At 51.8% G+C, this 20,240-nt stretch overlaps 2 protein-coding genes across 3 annotated transcripts; one reads left to right on the top strand and one right to left on the bottom strand.

Moving 5' to 3' along the window:
• The first annotated feature begins 10,581 nt into the window (after positions 1 to 10,581).
• On the top strand, positions 10,582 to 16,354 carry HSP90AB1 (heat shock protein 90 alpha family class B member 1). The gene is made up of 12 exons (XM_070418500.1): positions 10,582 to 10,681; positions 11,911 to 12,060; positions 12,497 to 12,703; positions 12,799 to 12,958; positions 13,116 to 13,249; positions 13,375 to 13,683; positions 14,077 to 14,242; positions 14,423 to 14,613; positions 14,734 to 14,881; positions 15,015 to 15,283; positions 15,560 to 15,893; positions 15,989 to 16,354. The coding sequence occupies exons 2-12, from the start codon at positions 11,911 to 11,913 to the stop codon at positions 16,096 to 16,098; spliced, it is 2,178 nt and encodes a 725-aa protein (XP_070274601.1). The 5' UTR covers positions 10,582 to 10,681; the 3' UTR covers positions 16,099 to 16,354.
• Positions 16,355 to 16,476: 122 nt separating this feature from the next.
• Positions 16,477 to 19,884, bottom strand: SLC35B2 (solute carrier family 35 member B2). Of its 2 annotated transcripts, XM_070418501.1 has the most exons (4): positions 19,792 to 19,884; positions 19,080 to 19,273; positions 18,741 to 18,895; positions 16,477 to 17,970 (listed from the first exon to the last, which is right to left on the bottom strand). In XM_070418501.1, exons 1-4 carry the CDS (start codon positions 19,800 to 19,802, stop codon positions 17,035 to 17,037), a joined length of 1,296 nt encoding a protein of 431 aa, XP_070274602.1. In that variant the 5' UTR covers positions 19,803 to 19,884; the 3' UTR covers positions 16,477 to 17,034. The 2 variants fall into 2 exon arrangements, with proteins under 2 accessions (XP_070274602.1, XP_070274603.1); XM_070418502.1 differs by lacking the exons at positions 18,741 to 18,895; positions 19,792 to 19,884 and having other exon boundaries at positions 19,080 to 19,523.
• Positions 19,885 to 20,240: the final 356 nt, after the last annotated feature.

Below are 20,240 nucleotides of genomic sequence, written 5' to 3'. Positions count from 1 at the left end.
AATCAATGATGAGAGAGAATCATTGATCAGCTGCCTCCTGCACACCCCACACTGGGGATCGAGCCCACAACCCAGGCATGTGCCCCCGACTGGAATCGAACCTGGGACCCTTCAGTCCGCAGGTCGATGCTCTGTCCACTGAGCCAAGCCAGCCAGAGCACGACATACCTTTTATCATGTCCTTATCTTATCCCGCACCAGACTATCATGTTTGTCAGGTGAGAGTCTTCTATTCAAGCACAGGACCTGGCTCCCAGAGGTACTCGGAAATGTTTGCCGGGTGCATCTGCTGATTCCTCTCACACGGTCTCCACACACCAGACTCCAGCTGGGGTTGCGCTCATTTCACTGCGTGTGCCCATGGGGTAGAGCTGGGTGTTAAGCAGGCTCCTCAAGCCCAGCAGCGGTTTGAGGGGGGAAAGACCTTTAGGTGAGTCATTCCCCTCTTCGGGTACTTATGTTGATGTTGAAGAAAATTACTAGAATATTTTTCCAAAAAAATACGTCTCAGACCCCTCCCAGGAGGGCAGAGGTTTTCTAATGCAAATGACAAGAAGTTTGCATGGTCACTCATTTCCATTCCCCTGACCTCAGTGTTTTCACCTGTCAAACGAGCAGGAGTTAGAAAAAGCAACTCCCAGGCCTCCTGCCTGCTCCACTGCAGTGATGGCTCCTACCACAAGTAGGCGCTCTGCATGCAACACTGTGTGGGATTTAAAAAAAATTTTTTTTAATTTATTATCTTTGTTGTTGAAAGTATTACAGATTTCCCTCCCCTCCTCCCCACTCCTGCCCATCCTGTGGGACTTTATTGGGTTTCATCACTTTCCTCCTCGAACTTTGCTTCCTGTGAGGTGGGGAGGTCAGGGCGTGAGAATCTGCCAAGTATTCCTGGTTCCACCATGACTTGTGCTGGTCCTCACCTTCCAGGTGGCATGTCTGCCAGAAGTATCCGTCTGTATTCAGCTGCTGTCCTCCCCGGGGTGGCTGCCATTCCAACACAGCCATTTCCCTCTAGTTTAAGCTTACATGGTGAATTGGGGAGGGAGGGGGTCTTTAAACTTTTAAAAAGCCAGGACTCCCAGTAAAACGAGCAGTCAGCCTCAAGTATAACTGATGAATGTATCTGCGTATCTATTCTTTGAAGTGAGTATGGAAAGAGGATGGTGAGGGCAGTATAATGGGGGGGGGGGGCGCTTGACAGGAAAATAATTACTGGGAATAAATTATTAGAACGTTAAACTATGACAGTGATCCAAAATGGATGTAAGTAGAGAAATGCGGTCACTTTAAAGAGAGCCCTGCTCCCTGGCCAGCAGGCCCTGCCTGAAAGAAACATCTCGAGATGGGGAGAGTGGAGGTCTGAGGGAGGTCAGCCAGACAGCAGATCTGACAGAGGCCAGGCTGGCAGCGAGGCCCGTCTGGTTCCCGAGGCAAGTTGGCAGCGAGTGTGGTGACGGGCACCTCAGACAGGCAGAGCTCATGCCCACCCCCCCAACCCATCTGTGTCCTAGCTGAGCTCCGTCTCCAGTGACCTGGCTCCCTACTGGGTCCCCTCTGAGCCCTCTGCAGCCTTGGCAGTCCTGGTGCCCCCTGGCGATGAGCCAGCTGGCATTCGGGCTCGGGCCTGCAGGGCGAGTGCTAAATGAGTCAGCAGGACCCCGCAAATGTGGAGCATCTGCCCGTGGCAGCTGCCTTCTCCCCGGCCTTTCTATGGGGTGGTGGGGTGGTTTGGCTTCCCAGCCTAGGTACCAGCTGCGCCCCAGCTCCTCGTTCTTAAAAGGGGGTGACAGCCCCCCCCCCCCCCCCGCCCCCTCGCCACCTCCCGTGTGGCTCTGGTTGAGCGTGGACCCATGAACCAACAGTTCACCAGTTTGATTCCAGGTCAGGGCACAGGCCAGGTTGTGGGCTTCATCTCCAGGAGGGGGCGCGCAGGAGGCAGCAGGATCGATGTTTCCGTCCCTCTCCCTTCCTCTCTAAAATCAATGTAAAAGCGTTTAAGACGGGGCGACGTGCCCGTGGACTTGCTAAGGGGACTCAGGGAGGCTGCGGGAGAGCCCGGGCACAGAGCGGGGGCCCCGGAGACGCGCCGCCCACCTAAGCGGCTCCCTGCGCCTCCCCACGCGCCGTGGGTCCTGCAACCCCGCACCTCCAGCTCCAGGAAGCTTCCACAACCAGGCCTCATTTCCCTACCGCAGCCATTCCCAGCTCGAATCACGACTGGGGTCCAGGCCTGGCGCGGGACAGCTGGGCCCGAGCCGGGCTGGACGCCGGGGTCCCGCTCGACCCCGCCCCGCGGGGAGGAGGAGGGTGGCGTCACCGGTCTGCGCGCCCCCTGGCGGGAGCTCGGTCCCCACCCACGCGGCCCTCCGCGCCTGACCCCGGGCCAAGCAGACCAGACGGTGTCACCGGCCCACTCCATTCACTGCCCCTCAGATCGGAGTGGCCTTGAGCCAGGCACCTACACCCATCTGCAAAGCAGGGGAGTCACACGCCCTCTCGGGTTGAGAAACGCCTTTGAGATAATAACTTTCACCTGTCACTGTGTCTTAATCGTACCTTATCTCCTACAGTCTACCAACCCTCTGAAATGCCGACTATTGCTATGCCCATTTTACTCCAGAAAATCGAGGCTGAATAGGTTAAAGACGGAAAAATGCTTTGTAAACTGCAAAGCACCAAATAAATATGTCTCTGCCACTCTGTCTCTTAATCTCTCTTACACACACACACACACACACACACACACACACACAGGTGGGAGAGTTCCCAGGCAGTGGGGAGATGGAAAGACACAAGGCCTCATGTGATCCTGTGGCACGCAAAGTAGGCTTGCTGCACCTTCCCCTGCCTCCAAAAACTCCCGGAAGCATCGTCTCTTCACATCCCCAGCGAACGAGAATCCTGAACTCCCATGTCATCCTTCCCAGGTGAGACCAGCAAAGTCCTTCCTGACACCTAACCTCAGTCCCTCCCAGTAGCACTGCTAGACCCTTATCTGGGTGCAGGTGGCAGGCAGGCACCGGGCCCAGGGAATGACTCAGAAATCCAGTCAGTTTAGACTTGCACGTGGGGGAGTGACTTGTGTGGTACTGAACAGGTGCAGAGAGAGCAGTTAAGGTCAGGGTTGTTTGTGGTGCTTCCCCTGCCTAGAACCTGCTCTGGGCTGAACCGATTTGGGGTTAAATTTGACTTTCTTCATCGAAGGGGGCCTGGAACACCAAACAACACCCAAGACAAAAAGGGACCCTGGTGGGCATGATGGCAGGGAGAGGACAGACACGGGCTGGGCTGACAGGGGCAGGACTGAGTCACACTCCTTAGGCCACTGATACTACACCCTTGAAAAGTCAAGGCACAGTCATATGTGTATTAATAGAGCCAACCGAAGATACTCCATTTACAATTCCAGAATGGTTTAGGTCACAATCTCTAGCCTCACCACACTTCCTTGAGTGCCCATGACGTTAGCCATCAGCCTCTGCCTCCTGGACTTCTCTCCTTGGTGCCCCACAAGGTGCCCCAAAACAGACTTCCTGACCCCTCCAACCTAGAGTGGCACCCCTTCCCTCCTCTCAGCCCCCACATTCTATCATTCTATCCCACCCCTCCTCCCCACTCTGTCTGATCTCCCCCACTTCAGACTCTCCTTTCTCCACACTATGCCCATGGAGTCTCTAAGTGGTTTTTTGTTTGTTTTGAACAGCACAATTATCTGGTTTGACTTAATAGATTTAACATATTTAGACCTTTACTCAATAAAATAATATATATTGTTCTCAAGCATGCATGGGGCATTTATAACTATTTTCCACATTCTAGCTTACAAAAACAGTCTCAAACACAAAAGAGCCAGTATTGTGCACCCCACATTGTATGTCTACAACACAATTAAAGGATAATATTTAAAAATTTGAACATTCTCAGTCTGAGAAGCAGTGGGAGGCCTCTGCCCAGGTTGAGCCTCTATACTCCCTCCAAGACCTCTAAGCTTTAGCTAGATCGGGGGTCTGTAAAAGTGTAAAACACTTTCAAGTGATCAAGAAGATAACATAAGGAGAATTAAAAAATTCTTAAAACTTGCCAAAACCGGTTTGGCTCAGTGGATAGAGCGTCGGCCTGTGGACTGAAAGGTTCCAGGTTCGATTCCGGTCAAGGGCATGTACTTGGGTTGCGGGCACATCCCCGGGGGATGTGCAGGAGGCGGCTGATCGATGTTTCTGACTCTCTATCTCTCTCCTTTCCTCTCTGTAAAAAAATCAATAAAATATATTTTAAAAAAAATTCTTAAAACTGAATTATAATAAAAACATTATAAAATGAAACTTGTGGGATATAGCTAAAATAGTAATTGAGAAATTTGCAGCCTTAATTCCTTATATTGGAAAAAGGGAAAGGCTGAGTATGCTAAGTATTAAAATTAAGAAAGTAGAAAAAGAACAGGTTGACCCAAAGAAAGTAGAAATAAAATGGCAGAAATTTTAAAAATAAGTAAATAAAAAATGTAAATTACCAGACAAGAAGAAGCTAAAGGAGTTCATTACCACCAGACCAGTATTATAACAATTCTTAAAAGGCCTTTAAGAAGAAGGGGAGCCCAGCTGGAGTGGCTCAGTTGGTTGAGCGTCGCCCTGTGCACCAAAAGGTTGCCAGTTTGATTCCTGGTCAGTGCATATACCTGGGTTATGGGTTCGACCCCCGAGTCAGGGCACGTACAGAAGGCAACCAATTGATGTTTCTCTCTCACAGTGATATTCCTCTCTCTCTCTCCCTCTCCTTTCCTCTGTCTAAGTATGCCCTCAGGTGATGGTTTAAATAAATACATAAATAAAATAAAGTCTTAATTTTTAAAAAAGAAAGGGAAAAAGGATTTTTAAATATGAATAATAAAATGGCAATAACTAAATATTGATAATTGCTCTAAATGTAAATGGATTAAATGCTCCAACCAGAAGGTGGCTGAGTGGATAAGAAAATAAGACCCTTACATATGCTATCTACAAGAGACTCACCTCAGATCAAAAGACACACGCAGACTGAAAGTAAAGTGATGGAAAAAGATATTTCATAAAAATGGAGATTAAAAAAACTAGGATATTAATACTTATATCAGACAAAATAGATTTTCAAGAGACAAGGACCCAGAAATTCCACTTCTGGGTATTTATCTGAAGAAGCCCAAAACACTAATTTGAAAAGACATAGGCATGCCTATATTCATTGCAGCATTATTTGTAATAGCCAAGAAACAGAAGCAACTTCAGCGTCCATTGATATAACAAATGGATAAAGAAGAGATGGTACATATAAACAATGGGATATTACTCAGCCATAAATAAGAATGAAATCTTGCCATCTGTGACAACATGGATGGACCTAGAGGGTATTATGCTAAGTGAAATAAGTCAGACAGAGAAAGACAAATAACATGATTTTAAAAACAACACACTAAACAAACAAAACAGAAACAAACTCATAGATACAAAGAACATTTTGATGGTTGCCAGATGGAAGGGGGGGTTGAGGCGATGAGTGAAAAGGGGGAAGGGATTAAGACGTGCAAATTACCATTATAAAAAATAGCCATGGGGATGTAAAGTTCAGCACAGGGAATACAGCCAGTAATATTGGAATAAGTATGTATGGTGTGAGATGGGTACTATATTTATCGGGTCATCACTCTGTAGTTTATATAAATGTATAATCATGATACTGCAGTTGTTTTCTATCCATTCAGCTGCTAGTGGATATTTGGGTTGTTTCCAGTTTTCGGCTATTACAAATAAAGCTGCTGTGAATAAAAAAAAAAATTATAATCACTATGTTGTACACCTGAAACTAATATAAAATTGTATGCCAACTGTAATTGAAAAATTAAAAAGTAGCCCTGGCTGAGTAGCTCAGGTAGTTAGAGAATCATCCCAATGTGCCAAGGCTGCAGTTTCCAGCTCCCGTCAGGGCACATACAAGAACCAACCAATGAACGCATAAGTAAGAGGAACAAGTCTTTCTCTCTCCTTATGTCCCAGCAGAATATAGAAAAGGAGGCAAAGAAACGGGGCCCAGGATGACCATGCTCAATTGTCTAATGTATCTGAACGTCAAGTCTATTTATGGGCTTGTGAGAATGTCAGTTCAGGTATTCCCGGTGAAAGTCAGAGATGTAGGCCCCGTGGAACTGGGAAGCACCAGAACTGAAACATCTGGCAGGAGCTGAGCGCGGGAGGCTGCTTGTTCCAGACGTTAAGGATTCAGAGCTACTTCCCACGATTATATTATTCTTGTGGTCCCAATGCCCCTGGATGCTTTGTTCATGCATTGCCCTTATCAAAGTGCCCCTCCGTGGCCTCCCTGGCCACCCCCTGAAAGGCATGGGTGCTCCCCAACTAGATCTCCCAGTCCAAACAGCAGCAGGAGGCCTCTGCCCAGGCCGAGTCTCTATGCTCCCTCCAAGACCTTACCTAGCGTCAGCTAGATCAGGGGTCTGCAAACCTTTTCTGAAAAAGGTAAGAGTAAATATGTATATATATTATAATAATTACTATCATTTTATTTAATTCAGAGAGGAAGTTGAGAGAGAAAGAGAAATAGAAACATCAACGATGAGAGAGAATCATTGATTGGCTGCCTCCTGTACGCCTCCTAATGGGGATCGAGCCCGCAACCCGGGCATGTGCCCTTGACCGGAATCGAACCTGGGACCTTTCAGTCCACAGGCCGACACTCTATCCACTGAGCCAAACCAGACACAGCAAGAGTAAATATTTTAGACTTTGCAAGCTGTATTGTCTCTGTCACAACTACCAACCATGCCATTACAGCATGAAAGCAGTCAAAGACAACATGTAAACAAGTGAGTTTGAGTGTGGCTGTGTTTCAGTAAAACTTCATGGACACAAATTCAACGTGAATACTTTTCACATGCCAAAATATCTTTCAAAAAAATGTTTTCCCCAACCATTAAAAAAATGTAGAAAGTATTCTTACCCACAGACCATACAAAAACAAACAACAGGCCTATCAGCTGCAGGCGACAGCTTATCTTACTTCCATCTGGCTGCCCTCCAATAGTGAAAGGTTGGGCTGGGTCTTTGAGGCCAGGAATAATGGGTATCTTGGGAACATCAAGCATTGCAAGTGCTACTGAGGATAGGGTTCAGGAGATGGGGGGGGGGGGGGTGTTTAAGCCGTCTTTAATAGCCTTCAGTGGCTTCTCTCACTCCAAGTTAGGGTCAGAACCTCGAAGCCTGGCATTTGTGGCCCTCTGTGACTTGACCCCTGCCTGCAGGGCCACTTTCAGCTCCTCCTGTCTGCCTCAGGGGGTCCTGATCCTTGCCAGGCTTTCCTCTCTCCTGGGAGTAGACCTATGCTGTGGCCTGGCTAGCAATAGCCCTAAGCCTGCTCCTCCCTTAGGCTGAGCTGGGAGTCTCCTGTCTTCTCCCACGCTGCTCTGATTCACCCTCAGCCTGCAGCAGCCCCCATGGGCTGAGGACTCTCTGTCCTTATGCATCTCTGCACCCCATGCTCACGGTGGGGGCTTAGTGAGTGTCAGTGAGTGGGAGAAGTCATCTTGGAAGGCTTCCAGAGAGAAGGCAGAATTTCTGTGCCGGTGCAAGATTTAAGATTTTCCCATTAGGAATTCCCAGAGGGGGCACTGGTCCTGACACTGATCCACAGGACTGTTTCCTGCTCTGCTTTGGACTTGGGTCATGAGAAGAAAAACAGCATTCCCACTGCATTTCTGGAGCAGGGAGTAAGGGAGTTAGTGGAGCAAAGGCTGTGAGCTGCCCCACCTGGAGCCTTTCTTTCCCAGTCCATAAAATGTGCAGACTTACTTTGACCTCTTCACGGGACTCTGAGATGCTGTGAAGGCTCTTTGTGAGCTAGGGGCAGATTAAAAAAAAAAATTATTTCAGAGAGGAAGGGAGAGGAAGAGTGAGATAGAGATATCAATGATGAGAGAGAATCATTGATCAGCTGCCTCCTGCACACCCCCCACTGGGGATTGAGCCCACAACCTAGCCATGTGCCCTTGTCCAGAATCGAACCTGGGACCTTTCAGTCTGCAGGCTGATGCTCTATTCACGGAGCCAAACCAGCTAGGTCAAGGGGCAAATTTTTAATTAGCTAGGCCCTCCTTCCCAGAGAAAGAGAGGGTGTGTTGAGGGATGATATCATGCTCCTAGTTTGAGATTTCCATCAGAAACAGAGCATCTGGCCCTAGCTGGTTTGGCTCGATGGATAGAGCGTCAGCCTGACGACTGAAGGTCCCAAGTTCGATTCCAGACAAGGGCACATTCCGAGTTTCGGGCTCGATCCCCAGTAGGGGGCGTGCAGGAGGCAGCCAATCAATGATTCTCTCATCATTGATGTTTCTCTCTCCCTCTCCCTCTCCCTTCCTCTTTGAAATCAATAAAAAATATTACAAACAAGACAAAAACCTGTTTAAAATAAAAAACAGAAACAGCAGCATGGGGCCTTCCTGGCAGCAGCACCAAGCCCCTTCCCACACTCATTGACATCTCTCAACCTCAGGCTGCTCACAGACCATAAGGAAGTAGATGGGTAAGGAGAGATGAAATTGGGGTGGTGGTGGCAGGAGTGATAAGGTCTGAAGTGTGGGGCAAGGAAAGCAAGGGCCCTTAGTCCTTTAGAACGCAACACATGAACACAGAAAATATGAAGACAGAAGACTGGGCACCAAGGCTAGCGAAGGGCTGCGGGTGGCAGTGGGGGAAGCCCTCCCCCGCATTCCAGGATCGGACAGAGTGTGCCTGGAGGAGAGTTTGATGAACGTCTACAGAGCAGGGAGTGGCCATTCTCTTCTAGAGAGGCTGTGGGTCCTGCTAGCTTCCAACAAGAGGTCTTGGGAAGGCAAGGACAGCTTGTCAGCTGGAGGGCAGGAAAAATGGCAGAGCCTGGAGCGTGTTAGGGTCGCCGAAGGAGGAACACACAAGGCTGAAGGGGGTAAAGAATTATAAATTTACTACAGGGCCGATGCACAAAATTCGTGCAAGGGGCTCCGCCCTGGCAGCCCCAGCTTTGTCCGGAAGGTCGGAAGGTCGTCCGGCTGTCCGGTCTAATTAGCATATTACACTTTTATTATTATAGATTATGTCATCTGGAAAACCAGATGGGCTGAGCCCCCAAATGGCGCCAGCACAGGGACAGGGAGTCAGAGATTTTAAAGGACTCAAGGTGGGCTTTCTTGGGTGGAGAATTCTCTGGGTGGGTCCGGAGCTTGGGAAGGTCTGGAAGAGAAGGATGATGGTTTTTGCAAGAGGAATGTGGTCTAAGCGAAAGGGAATGTCGATTGTGATCTAAAGGTCAGTTCCCAGGGGAGGGGTTGTTGATTCAATTATTTGATCAGACCCAACAGAGAGGGATGGCGTCTTGCAGCGGCTGGGCAGGCGCAGGCCTGGGGCTCAGGCGCCACAGCTGGAGAAAGAAAGCACTCGGTCCTGGCACCTGCAGCGGGCACTCTCCCAGAGGCCCTGCCGACCCTGCCGGGCCCAGCTCCAAGCAGCTGCAGAGAGACCACGACGAAAAGAAAGAAACCAGCTCCATGTGCTCACATAGGAAGACCGCAGTCTCGGGTGCAGCAGAGCCTGGGGAGGGTCCCTCCGTCTCCGCTCGCTGCAGGCGGCGCCCGCAGAGCCGGACACGGCGTGATTGATGGGGAGAGGAAGGGGCCGGCATTAACTTTACGCTCCATCCCACCCCCGCGAGGAGCTAGGCTGGCTGCGCCCGCCGAGTGGCGAAGAGGGTCCACCCGGGCTCCCTAGAGTCCAGGGGAAGGGGACGCTGGCGCGGGGCGGAGCCACGGCAGAGACACGGCCCAGGCCGCAGCGGGAGGGGCGGGGCCTTGGGAGGGCGGGGCGGGGCCTTTGGGGGGCGGGGCGGGGCGGAATCGCCGAGTCGGGTCTGGAAACTGCTGGAAACAATCGCAGCACCGCCGTCGTTGCCCCTTCCGCCGCACGCGGCAAAGAGTCCCCCCCCACCCCCGCCCCCTCAAGCCCAGGCCGGTTGCCACCCCCCAGCCGAGGCCACGCCCCGCGGCGAAAGGCTGGCCCTTCCCCCAGCTTTGGAGCCGGGATCCGGGGGCTGCCAGGGGTTGGGTCTGGCGTTCCGCACGCTCCCTGCAGGAAGACGCCTTACCCTTACAGGGCGTAGGAACGTGTAGGGTAGACTATAGGAGGTAGACTTGGGAGCGAAGGTCGGAGTGACGTGCCGCCTCCCCATGCCCCTCTTTTAAGTGTCCCACGAGGCTGGGACTCATGCGTGGAGGCCCCTGACCCACAGGTTTTTAGGGAGGCCAGAGAGATCCTGGCTTCTCTGTCCACTGCTATGTCATCTGAGCATCCCCAATTTCTCCTCCTGGTGGGGTCATGCCTGCAAGTGCGCAGAGGGAGCAACTAAACGAGCGTGTCCGCCCCGCACGCCGGCCCCTCGCCTAGTTGGGCCATGACGTCACGGTGGGCGGGCGGCGGCAGGTGCGGGGCGGGCGGACATGCTCCTTTAAGGCGGATGGATCCGTGGGCGGGCAGCTGGGTGTGCTTCGCCTTATATAGGGCGGTTGGGGGCACTCAGCCCCTCTCTTGAGTCACCCCCGCACGCACGCCGCTTGCGGTTTGGAACCCGACTGCAACCCCTCCTGTGCTTGGATTTCTTTCTCTTCAAGGTAAAGCCACAAGCCGAGCTCTCCTTCGGGCGTTCCTGTCTCGAGAGCCTTCAGCGTTGCTTTCGTCTCTTCTTTGCAAAGCCCGGGTTTTGTTGTGCCGAGCAGCCTGCCCGGGAGGGGGGTGGAAGTGGGCTCCCGGTGGCAGCTCGCTTTTCCCTCTGTGCTTAGGCGGCGGGGTTTGCCCCTTTCGGCGACCAGCCCTGGCCGAGGTGGGCCGCAGTGTGGGCTGGGGTTAGTGGGCAGTTGCACGTGGTGACCGCGCCAGTCTGGGACGCTGCCATCTTTCCCGTCCATTTCCAGACGCGGCCCGGGGCGCTGGAGGGTCCGCAGGGAGGGGGTGGGCGTGCGCGCCCGGGTGACTCGGCACAGCCCGCCGGTGTCCCGGCTGAGCCCCGCTCCCGCCCGACGCGTTTCCCAAGTGCGTGAGGAGTGTCCGCGGCGGGGAGCGCTTTAGGCCTCCGTTGGCCTCCATTGGCCCAGCGTCATCCTTCCAGATCTTTCCTGCGCCCGGATGGAGGAGGGGAGGGGGCGGGCCCTGGCATATTCATGGGCTCCCCACCCTCCCCCCTCCCTGGGAGCTGAGATTGTTCTGGAAGCTTCTGGAGCCCAACGCCCCGCCCAGGTGCCCGGATGCTCGGGCGCGCAGGGAGGCTGCGCGGTGGCGCCCCCTGCCCGCGTGTTCCCGGCGGCGGTTGTCCGGCGGTGGGGAGGGTCGGCCTGCGGACCCGGCCTCCATCTTGGCTGTGCGGTTTGGCCCCGCGTTTCAGTGGCGTGTGCTGAAAGGTCACGAGCGGGCTTTTGCTTTATGGCTCTTTGTTGTAGTGTCTCAGGTTCTCCTCCCCGGTGAGGTGGCACATCCCAGCGGGGGCGGGGGAGTTTCAGGTCGTCGCCGTTTACGTTAAACCAGTGACCTTGGGGTTTTCCTCCCCTGGTGCCGGGAAAGCTAATGGAGCGGGAGTGGGTGGTCCCCACCGTTAAAGGCGCATTTGAGTCCCTGGGCTCGTGTTCGAGATGTGCGATCCTAACGAGCTGCCAGGTGATGCTGAGGCCTCCAGAACCCTGACCTTACGTTTTGTTAGGACCGTGTCCGTTCCGACTGACCTTACGGCCCGAAATCTTTGAGGAAAAGGCCCAGCTCGAAGCAGTTTGAAGGAACTATCCCCATGTCTTCCCTGCGATGGGGTGGACTTTCGGTCTGACATTGGGCTCCTCTGTAATTCCTGTTTTAGATGCCGGAGGAAGTGGTGCACCATGGAGAGGAGGACGTGGAGACCTTTGCCTTTCAGGCAGAAATTGCTCAACTAATGTCTCTCATCATCAATACTTTCTACTCCAACAAGGAAATTTTCCTTCGGGAGCTGATCAGTAATGCTTCTGACGTGAGTGCTTGAGGGTCTGCATGGGTGGTGTGTGGGTTTTTTTTTTTATTTTTTGTGTTATTTGGGGTGGGGCATATTTGTGAGATCTATTGAAGGGGATAAACCTCAAAAACGTTTGTCTTTGCTCTACGTGGGTAGATGGGATATTGGACCCACCTGTGTACCTTTTTATTTAATGTTCACCCAGGATATGCTTATTAATATTAGTGGAAGTGGGGGTCAGAGGAAAAACGTGAGAGAGAACATAGAACCACAACCTCTTGGTGTACAGAGCGACACTCCAACTGAGCCACACTGGCCAGGGCTGCATGCGGTTTTTAAACCTCAAGTTAAGGGGTTATCAGAATTGAGGCTAATATGGGAGTAAAAAACAAAAAAGTGTTTTGGATTTTAGGTGAAGGGATGGAGTTGAATAAATTGTAATTTGTGTTTTCAGGCCTTGGACAAGATACGCTATGAGAGCCTGACTGACCCTTCCAAGTTGGACAGTGGTAAAGAGCTGAAAATTGACATCATCCCCAACCCCCAGGAACGTACCCTCACTCTGGTGGACACAGGCATTGGCATGACAAAAGCTGATCTCATAAATAATCTGGGAACCATTGCCAAGTCTGGTACAAAGGCATTTATGGAGGCTCTTCAGGTATGTGGTATTTTAGCTAGGCGCACGCCATGTGTATTTTTGTCCATATTCTTTGGCTTGTTATTTTTAAAAACTTTTTAAAAACTTTTTGGCAGGCTGGTGCAGACATCTCCATGATTGGACAATTTGGTGTTGGCTTTTACTCTGCCTACCTGGTGGCAGAGAAAGTGGTTGTGATCACAAAGCACAATGATGATGAGCAGTATGCCTGGGAGTCTTCTGCCGGGGGCTCCTTCACTGTGCGGGCTGACCACGGTAGGTGGGCTTTCCTGTAAAGGTTACTGCGTCAGCATTCTGGGGAAGGCGGTACTAGACATGTTGAGTGTCCTGTCTGTAAAGCAGTTGCCTTTCTCTACAGTTCTGCGCTTAGTTTCATTTTTTTCTATACTCCATTGTGATTGCCTTTTTCTAGGTGAGCCCATTGGCCGGGGCACCAAAGTGATCCTCCACCTTAAAGAAGACCAGACAGAGTACTTGGAGGAGAGGCGGGTCAAAGAAGTGGTGAAGAAGCACTCGCAGTTCATAGGCTATCCCATCACTCTTTATGTGAGTATGGGCTGGAAACCCTCACATGCATGGTGCCTACTGCTTTGGAGAATTGCATGGTGCCTGTTTTTTTTTCCCTTTCCTTGATGTTCTGTCTCTAAAACTATTGTATTTGGTACTTTCAGTTGGAGAAGGAACGAGAGAAAGAAATCAGTGATGATGAAGCAGAGGAAGAGAAAGGGGAGAAAGAGGAGGAAGATAAAGATGATGAGGAGAAACCCAAGATTGAAGATGTGGGCTCAGATGAGGAGGATGATAGTGCTAAGGATAAGAAAAAGAAAACAAAGAAGATTAAGGAGAAATATATTGACCATGAAGAACTGAACAAGACCAAGCCCATCTGGACCAGAAACCCTGATGACATCACCCAGGAGGAATATGGAGAGTTCTATAAGAGTCTTACCAATGACTGGGAAGACCACTTGGCAGTCAAGGTGAGGAAACCCTGTATGCTGGCCCAATAGGAGGAGCAGGTAGAAGGGTGTGGGCTGATTAGACAAATGGAACTTGCCCAACTTGTTGGTAGCTGGGAACTGTGAGTGCCATGAGCAACATGAGTTTACTTACTGGTGACACTTCTAGGGTGCAGAAATTGCATCCTTTCCAATGACCTGTGTGTCCATGGTAGCCTTACACATCCTGAGTTCGGACCTGACTATTCTCTAGATTCATTTAGGATATTAGGGCTTAATTCTCTTAACAGCTGCCCCATGAGTATGCTCTAGTGCTTGGGAAAGATCTTTGTTCCGGGCATTTTGATAGCATGGGTTGGGTCTAAAATTTATGCTTAACCTTGAAATGTGCTGTTGGCTTGTTTTGAATTTCAGCACTTCTCTGTAGAAGGTCAATTGGAATTCAGGGCATTGCTGTTCATCCCCCGTCGGGCTCCCTTTGACCTCTTTGAGAACAAGAAGAAGAAGAACAACATCAAACTCTATGTCCGCCGTGTGTTCATAATGGACAGCTGTGATGAGCTGATACCAGAGTATCTCAGTGAGTACCCTCTTGCCCTAATGGAGTTGGTTGGGCAAGTCCTTATAAAGCCTTCAGCGTTCTCAGGGGGACTAAAGTCTTAGATAATTAAGGATTTTTTTATAACAGCAAGTGAAGATTCAGTGAGGAAAAATGGATTTTTTTTTCTTAACTGAGCTTTCTTCCCTTTTGTGATTGCAGACTTTATCCGAGGTGTGGTTGACTCTGAGGACCTGCCCCTGAACATTTCCCGAGAAATGCTCCAGCAGAGTAAAATTTTGAAGGTCATTCGTAAAAATATTGTTAAGAAGTGCCTTGAGCTCTTCTCTGAGCTGGCGGAAGATAAGGAGAACTATAAGAAATTCTACGAGGCGTTCTCTAAAAACCTAAAGGTAAAGAGGCAGCAAATGCTTACATTCTTTATAATTACCATGTGGGTTTTTTTTCATTCACATGAAGAATAAGAGGTTAGTTCCAACTAAGATTATTTTTTGTTCTTTCCACCCTTACAGCTTGGAATCCACGAGGACTCGACTAATCGGCGACGCCTTTCTGAGCTTTTGCGCTATCACACCTCCCAGTCTGGAGATGAAATGACCTCTCTCTCAGAATATGTCTCTCGCATGAAGGAGACCCAGAAATCCATCTATTATATCACTGGTGCGTTAGAGCCTGGGCCCGATGATGGCCTCCTTAGTAGAGGTGTAGGGATTGGGGGAGACATTTAGGGGAGGCCTGGGAACTGGTATGAAGCATTTTGGTCTTTGACTCACATTCAGTAATAACCCTACAGGTGAGAGCAAAGAGCAAGTTGCTAACTCTGCTTTTGTGGAGCGAGTGCGGAAGCGGGGCTTCGAGGTAGTATATATGACCGAGCCTATCGATGAGTACTGTGTGCAGCAGCTCAAGGAGTTTGATGGGAAAAGCTTGGTCTCAGTTACCAAAGAGGGCCTGGAGCTACCTGAGGATGAAGAGGAGAAAAAGAAAATGGAAGAGAGCAAGGCCAAGTTTGAGAACCTCTGCAAACTTATGAAAGAAATCTTGGATAAGAAGGTTGAGAAGGTAAGCCAATTCTGGGACTGATGTATTTTGTAATAAATGCCTTCAAGGCTGTTTCCCTCAGAATCTTGTGTTGCTACACAATTAGTAATTTTAAGCAACTTAATTTAGTCATCGTACCTCTTGCTCTCTTAAGCAGGTTTAAGGCTGCTATTTACTTAAAATTTGGCAAAGATTGAGCATTTTTTTCTGATGATAAAACTTAAAATACGCGTAACTTTTACCTTAAAGTGGTAATGCAATTTAATATAAACCCAAGGTTTTTGTGACTGTCCATAGGTGACAATCTCCAATAGGCTTGTGTCTTCACCCTGCTGCATTGTGACCAGCACCTATGGCTGGACAGCTAACATGGAACGTATCATGAAAGCCCAGGCACTTAGGGATAACTCTACAATGGGCTACATGATGGCCAAAAAGCACCTGGAGATCAACCCTGACCACCCCATTGTGGAGACTCTGCGCCAGAAGGCAGAGGCAGACAAGAATGACAAAGCTGTCAAGGACCTTGTGGTGTTGCTGTTTGAAACTGCACTGCTCTCTTCTGGCTTCTCACTTGAGGATCCCCAGACCCACTCCAACCGCATCTACCGCATGATCAAGCTAGGCCTAGGTGAGTACCACTATTGGGGAACGGCTCTTATATGGACAGATTTGACTTGGTTGCTACTTGGGTCAAATCTCTTGTGACATTCTTTCCCACTGTAGGCATTGATGAAGATGAAGTGACAGCAGAAGAACCCAGTGCTGCTGTTCCTGATGAGATCCCCCCCCTTGAGGGTGATGAGGATGCCTCTCGCATGGAAGAAGTAGACTAGGAGTTTCTACCTGCAGACCTTGCGTCCTCTGTGTAGTCTTCATGGCTCCCCCAGAAGCCCTGAGTGGCCCTAGCCCACCTGGTTTCCTCTGATGTTTAGTGGCTTTTCCCCTCTCCTGTCTTTTCCTTAAGGCAGGTTACAGTGGCCTCAAGCCCTCTTCTCATATTTGACATAGTTTTGGATGTGTTATGTATTGTGGTTTTTTTTTATTTTGTTCTGAAATTAAAGTATGCAAAATAAAGAAGATGCCATTTTATACAGTTTTGCTCCTTTTGAGTTCCCTTAGCTGCTCTATCCCAAGTCTCCCTTGTCATCAGAAGTACGGGTTATATGAGAAGAGAACTATGTTAACTCCACCAAAATATAGGACCAAGTCCATTGCAGCAGTTTAATTTAATAAAAATAAAATTATGAGCAGAAAGTTACATTTTCAAAGTACCAAAACCTGCAACTGGCTCTGAGCAGAGCCATGGGATCCAGGAGCAGAGGGTGGTGTTGCTGGCAGGGCTCTCCCCTCCCCTAGCACAGCACCACCTGTCATTTATCCTAGGAAAGCAGCACTCTGCTTAACAATCACTAGAGTAAGAAATGCAGGCATCGGGGAGGAATCTATAAGGATATTCAGGGTTGGGGACAAGCACTGGTGAGGTTGGTGGCAGAGCTAACAGCAAGACTTCAGGGAATTTCTGGAAGATACCTTTGCCCCTCTCCAAACAGAACTCTACTCGGGCTCAAGAGTCATACCAGAGGACTGGTGGCTTAAGGCAAAAGGGAAGGTGGCCTTCTGGCCTCCCCACCCCTAACTGCAGAGCTGGTTTGTGATACTGAGGAAAGCTTGCATTTTGCCCTTGAGCCAGCCACCTGTGAGAAGCTACACACTAGGAGAGGAAACCGGTATGGTAAAAGGATCTTTGTTCACTTTGCCAGTCAGGTCCCTCAAACCTGCACAGGGGACTCGATGGGCACAGCCTTCTTTCCCCGTTGCTTTAAGCGGCCCCGGGCATAGACTCTGAGCAGGAGGGCAGCAAAGACCACAGCCACCCCTAGGCCCCCCACCACCGTGATGGTATGGCCATAGAGGAGGCAGGAGAGGAGAATGGCAAAGGCCTGGCGGAGGGTCATGATGATGGTGAAGACTGCGGCCCCAAACTGTCCAATGGTGTAGAAGATGAAGAGCTGGCCACATGCAGAGCACACTGAGAGCAGCAGGGCGTGTGCAGCAAACTCACTGTGTCTCCCCATGAAGCGGGTCCCCTCCAGGAGGGCCCCCTGCTCTAGCAGGGAGCCCACTGTGAAGAGGCAGGAGAAGAAGTTGACCCCAAGCATCATCTGCACTGATGACATCTTATAGGCAAATAGGGCATCCTGCCAGTTCGAGGTGAAGCTGTCAAAGGCAATGTAGCCTCCCAATAGGATCAGGCCTGAGAGTGTGGTGGCCTGTGAACTTCGGGGCTCTGGTCCGCTGGACAGGAGAAACATGCTGACCCCAATGGAGATGAGGCCTGCTGTCAGGTACTCCCAGTGTTCGTAGCTGCGCCGAGACACCAACTTTCCCATTAGCATGACAGGGATCACCTTAGAGGCCTTGGCCAGCACCTGAGTGGGGAAGCTGACAAACTTGAGAGCTTCATACTGACACCAGCTGCTAAGCACATTGGACAGGCTGGCAAAGGAGTACTGGTACATGGGTGCCCCATGTCGGGGCTGTTTGCAGAAGAGGCAGTAGAGGCCAGCCACAATAAATGCCAGCACTCGGTTCATTAGCACCAGAAACTGCGAGTCTGTGAAGCGCTCACCTGCCCATGTGGCTGTGGCCCCATAGCTGCGGGTCATCACTCTTTCCTGCAGCACTCCCCAAGTCAGGTAAGACACCTGGATGGGGGAGGGTGGAGATTAAAAAGATAAATAAGGAAAAGGTTGCCAAAGGATTTCATCAACTTCCCTCTTCCTCAGAAGGCTGTTTAAAGCAGCAGTCGCCAGCCTTTCCGACCTCACGGACCACCCGTTGGCGACCGCTAGTTTAAAGGACAGCACACATAATTTGGTTCCTCTGTGTAGTAACTAGGAAGTTTCCCTTTCCCTCTCAAGCCTGGATTTATCTTGTAGGGAATCAAGTGTGTGTGAAACAACAAATGCTTTATAACTGCCCAGACCCTGTCTGTCCCACATGAGGGTTTGTTAGAGCTGACTCCATCCCAAATATTTTCTATTTCCAACCAATTCAGGCAGGCAAGAATTGGACGTCTATCAGTTTGACATGTTATATGAGGTGGGACTAGTAGTGTCCACTCAAAAATGCCATGAGGTCAGCATCTTAGCATCCCTTCTCACATGCAGTGTGGGAGAAGGCTGAATGGCTTCCCCCCAAAACTTTTATCAGTGGGTTTACAGTACAGTATATGAAACACATCATTGCGGAAGAAAGTGTAATAGGACAGTAGAAATCACCGGGGGGTGGGGGGGGTGGGGGGGGAGACATTTTCTCCGATCACTTCTAAGAAGATGGTGGTACAGTGTGCCCCTAGGAGAGGGACACATAACCAACTAAAACACTGTTGGGACGAAGGGTGAAAACTTTGGTTCCAGAGCCCCTGCCCACCATGACCGGAAGAGAAGCAGAGCCTGCCCGCCTGCCCGCCTACCTGGAGTCCCACCGCACAGAAGAGCAGCTTCAGGGCCTGCCACGTAGGAGTGGTCTCCGCCGGCTCTGTCCGGGGAGCCAGGGGAACCTCGTCGGAGGCCTTGGGCTCATTGCCGAACACACACACTTTCACCAGAGGGAAGCAGAGACCCCTGCCTGCAGAAGGCACGCAAAGTCAAGCCCCAGTCTTCTCCCCAGCACCTCATGGTCTTCTCCAGAGCAGCCAGCTGCCCTGCTGCTCTCCTCCCTCCCTCCCTCGCCAAGCCACATCCCTGCTTGGACAGCTGGCCAGCACTTTTCCTGTGCACCGAGCACACTTCCCCACCCTTGGCCCACACACCTGTCTCAAGGTAGTTCTTCCGCCTGAAGTACCGCACCAGCAGGTAGCCAGGGAGCATGAAGCTGGCGTAGCCAGCAGCATTCACCAAAAAGCGGAAGAACCATTGCTGGGTCCAGGACTCCGGAGGGGCTTCGGGGGTCTCCCCACCTGCCCCCAGGGAGGGGATGGCAACCAGCACCACCACTGCCCACCACCTGCGGGGGCAGCGGACAGAAGGTTAGGGAGCAGTTAGTTCATCACCCACTGGGTCTCCCAGAGGGGTCCGCACTGGAGAAGGGCCCGGAGTCACCTCCCCGCCCCCCTCAGCTGCAGCCCAGCGGGACAAAGAGCCTCTCTCTCTCCGTGGGGGGCCGGCGCCGTCCAGGCAGGGCTCCCTCCCTCCCCGGGGACGGACCCGCCCCTCCGGGCACACAGGTTCCTTCTGTTTCCCTCCAGCGCTCGCCCGCTGCTCCGGCCGGAGGCGGCGCCCCCTCCTTACACCCCGCCCTCCAGGCTCCCGGAGCGCCGGGGTTCCCCAACTCCTCCGCCTGACGCTCCCCGACTCCCCCAAAGAGCACAAGCCCCCGCCACGCCCGCGCCGGCCTGGCCGTCTCCGCCGAGCGTCCGACGAGCCCACCGCCCCGGCGGCTGGGAACCACCCCGGCCCACCCGGCGGCGCAGCGGTCACGTGGCCCGGCTCCGTCACGTGGCCTCGCCGCCCCTCGCCCCCCACCTGGCAACCATGGTCCGCGCCGCGTGGGGCGGAGGGGGGCCGGGGAATGCGAAGCCCCGGGCCGCGCACTCCCTCCGCTCCCGCCGTCGCCTCCTGGAGCTGCCAGCGAGCCAGCGGCCAGCGGAAGTGCCGCGATCTTCCCGCCTCCCTCTGCCCGCGGCCGCCCCCCGCCACGACCACGCAGCGCCCCAGGCCGCCGCCGGCCACAGCGCCCCCGCGCGGCCCGGAGGGAGACGGGCTCGCCGCCCGGGTGTTGGCTGCGCCGCGCGGAGAAGGTGGGGAGTCGGAGGCCCCGGCCTCCCCCGCTTCGTCATCGCCTCCCCCTGGGCCTCACCACCAGCCCGGGAGGCAACGCCGTCTTAGGGGCGGGACATGGAGGCTCTGACCCGAGCACTTCCCCTTATGTTACCGTCTTCTGGCCGGAAGATGTCTCCTTTTTTGGAGGGGCC

The sequence above is a fragment of the Myotis yumanensis genome, unplaced genomic scaffold (assembly GCF_028538775.1).
Source record: "Myotis yumanensis isolate MYYU_CA2020_CCGP unplaced genomic scaffold, mMyoYum1.0.hap1 SCAF_6, whole genome shotgun sequence".
Taxonomy (NCBI): Eukaryota; Metazoa; Chordata; class Mammalia; order Chiroptera; family Vespertilionidae; genus Myotis; species Myotis yumanensis.
The sequence above is the reverse complement of the archived record's forward strand: the minus strand, read 5'-3'. Positions and strand labels throughout refer to the sequence as shown.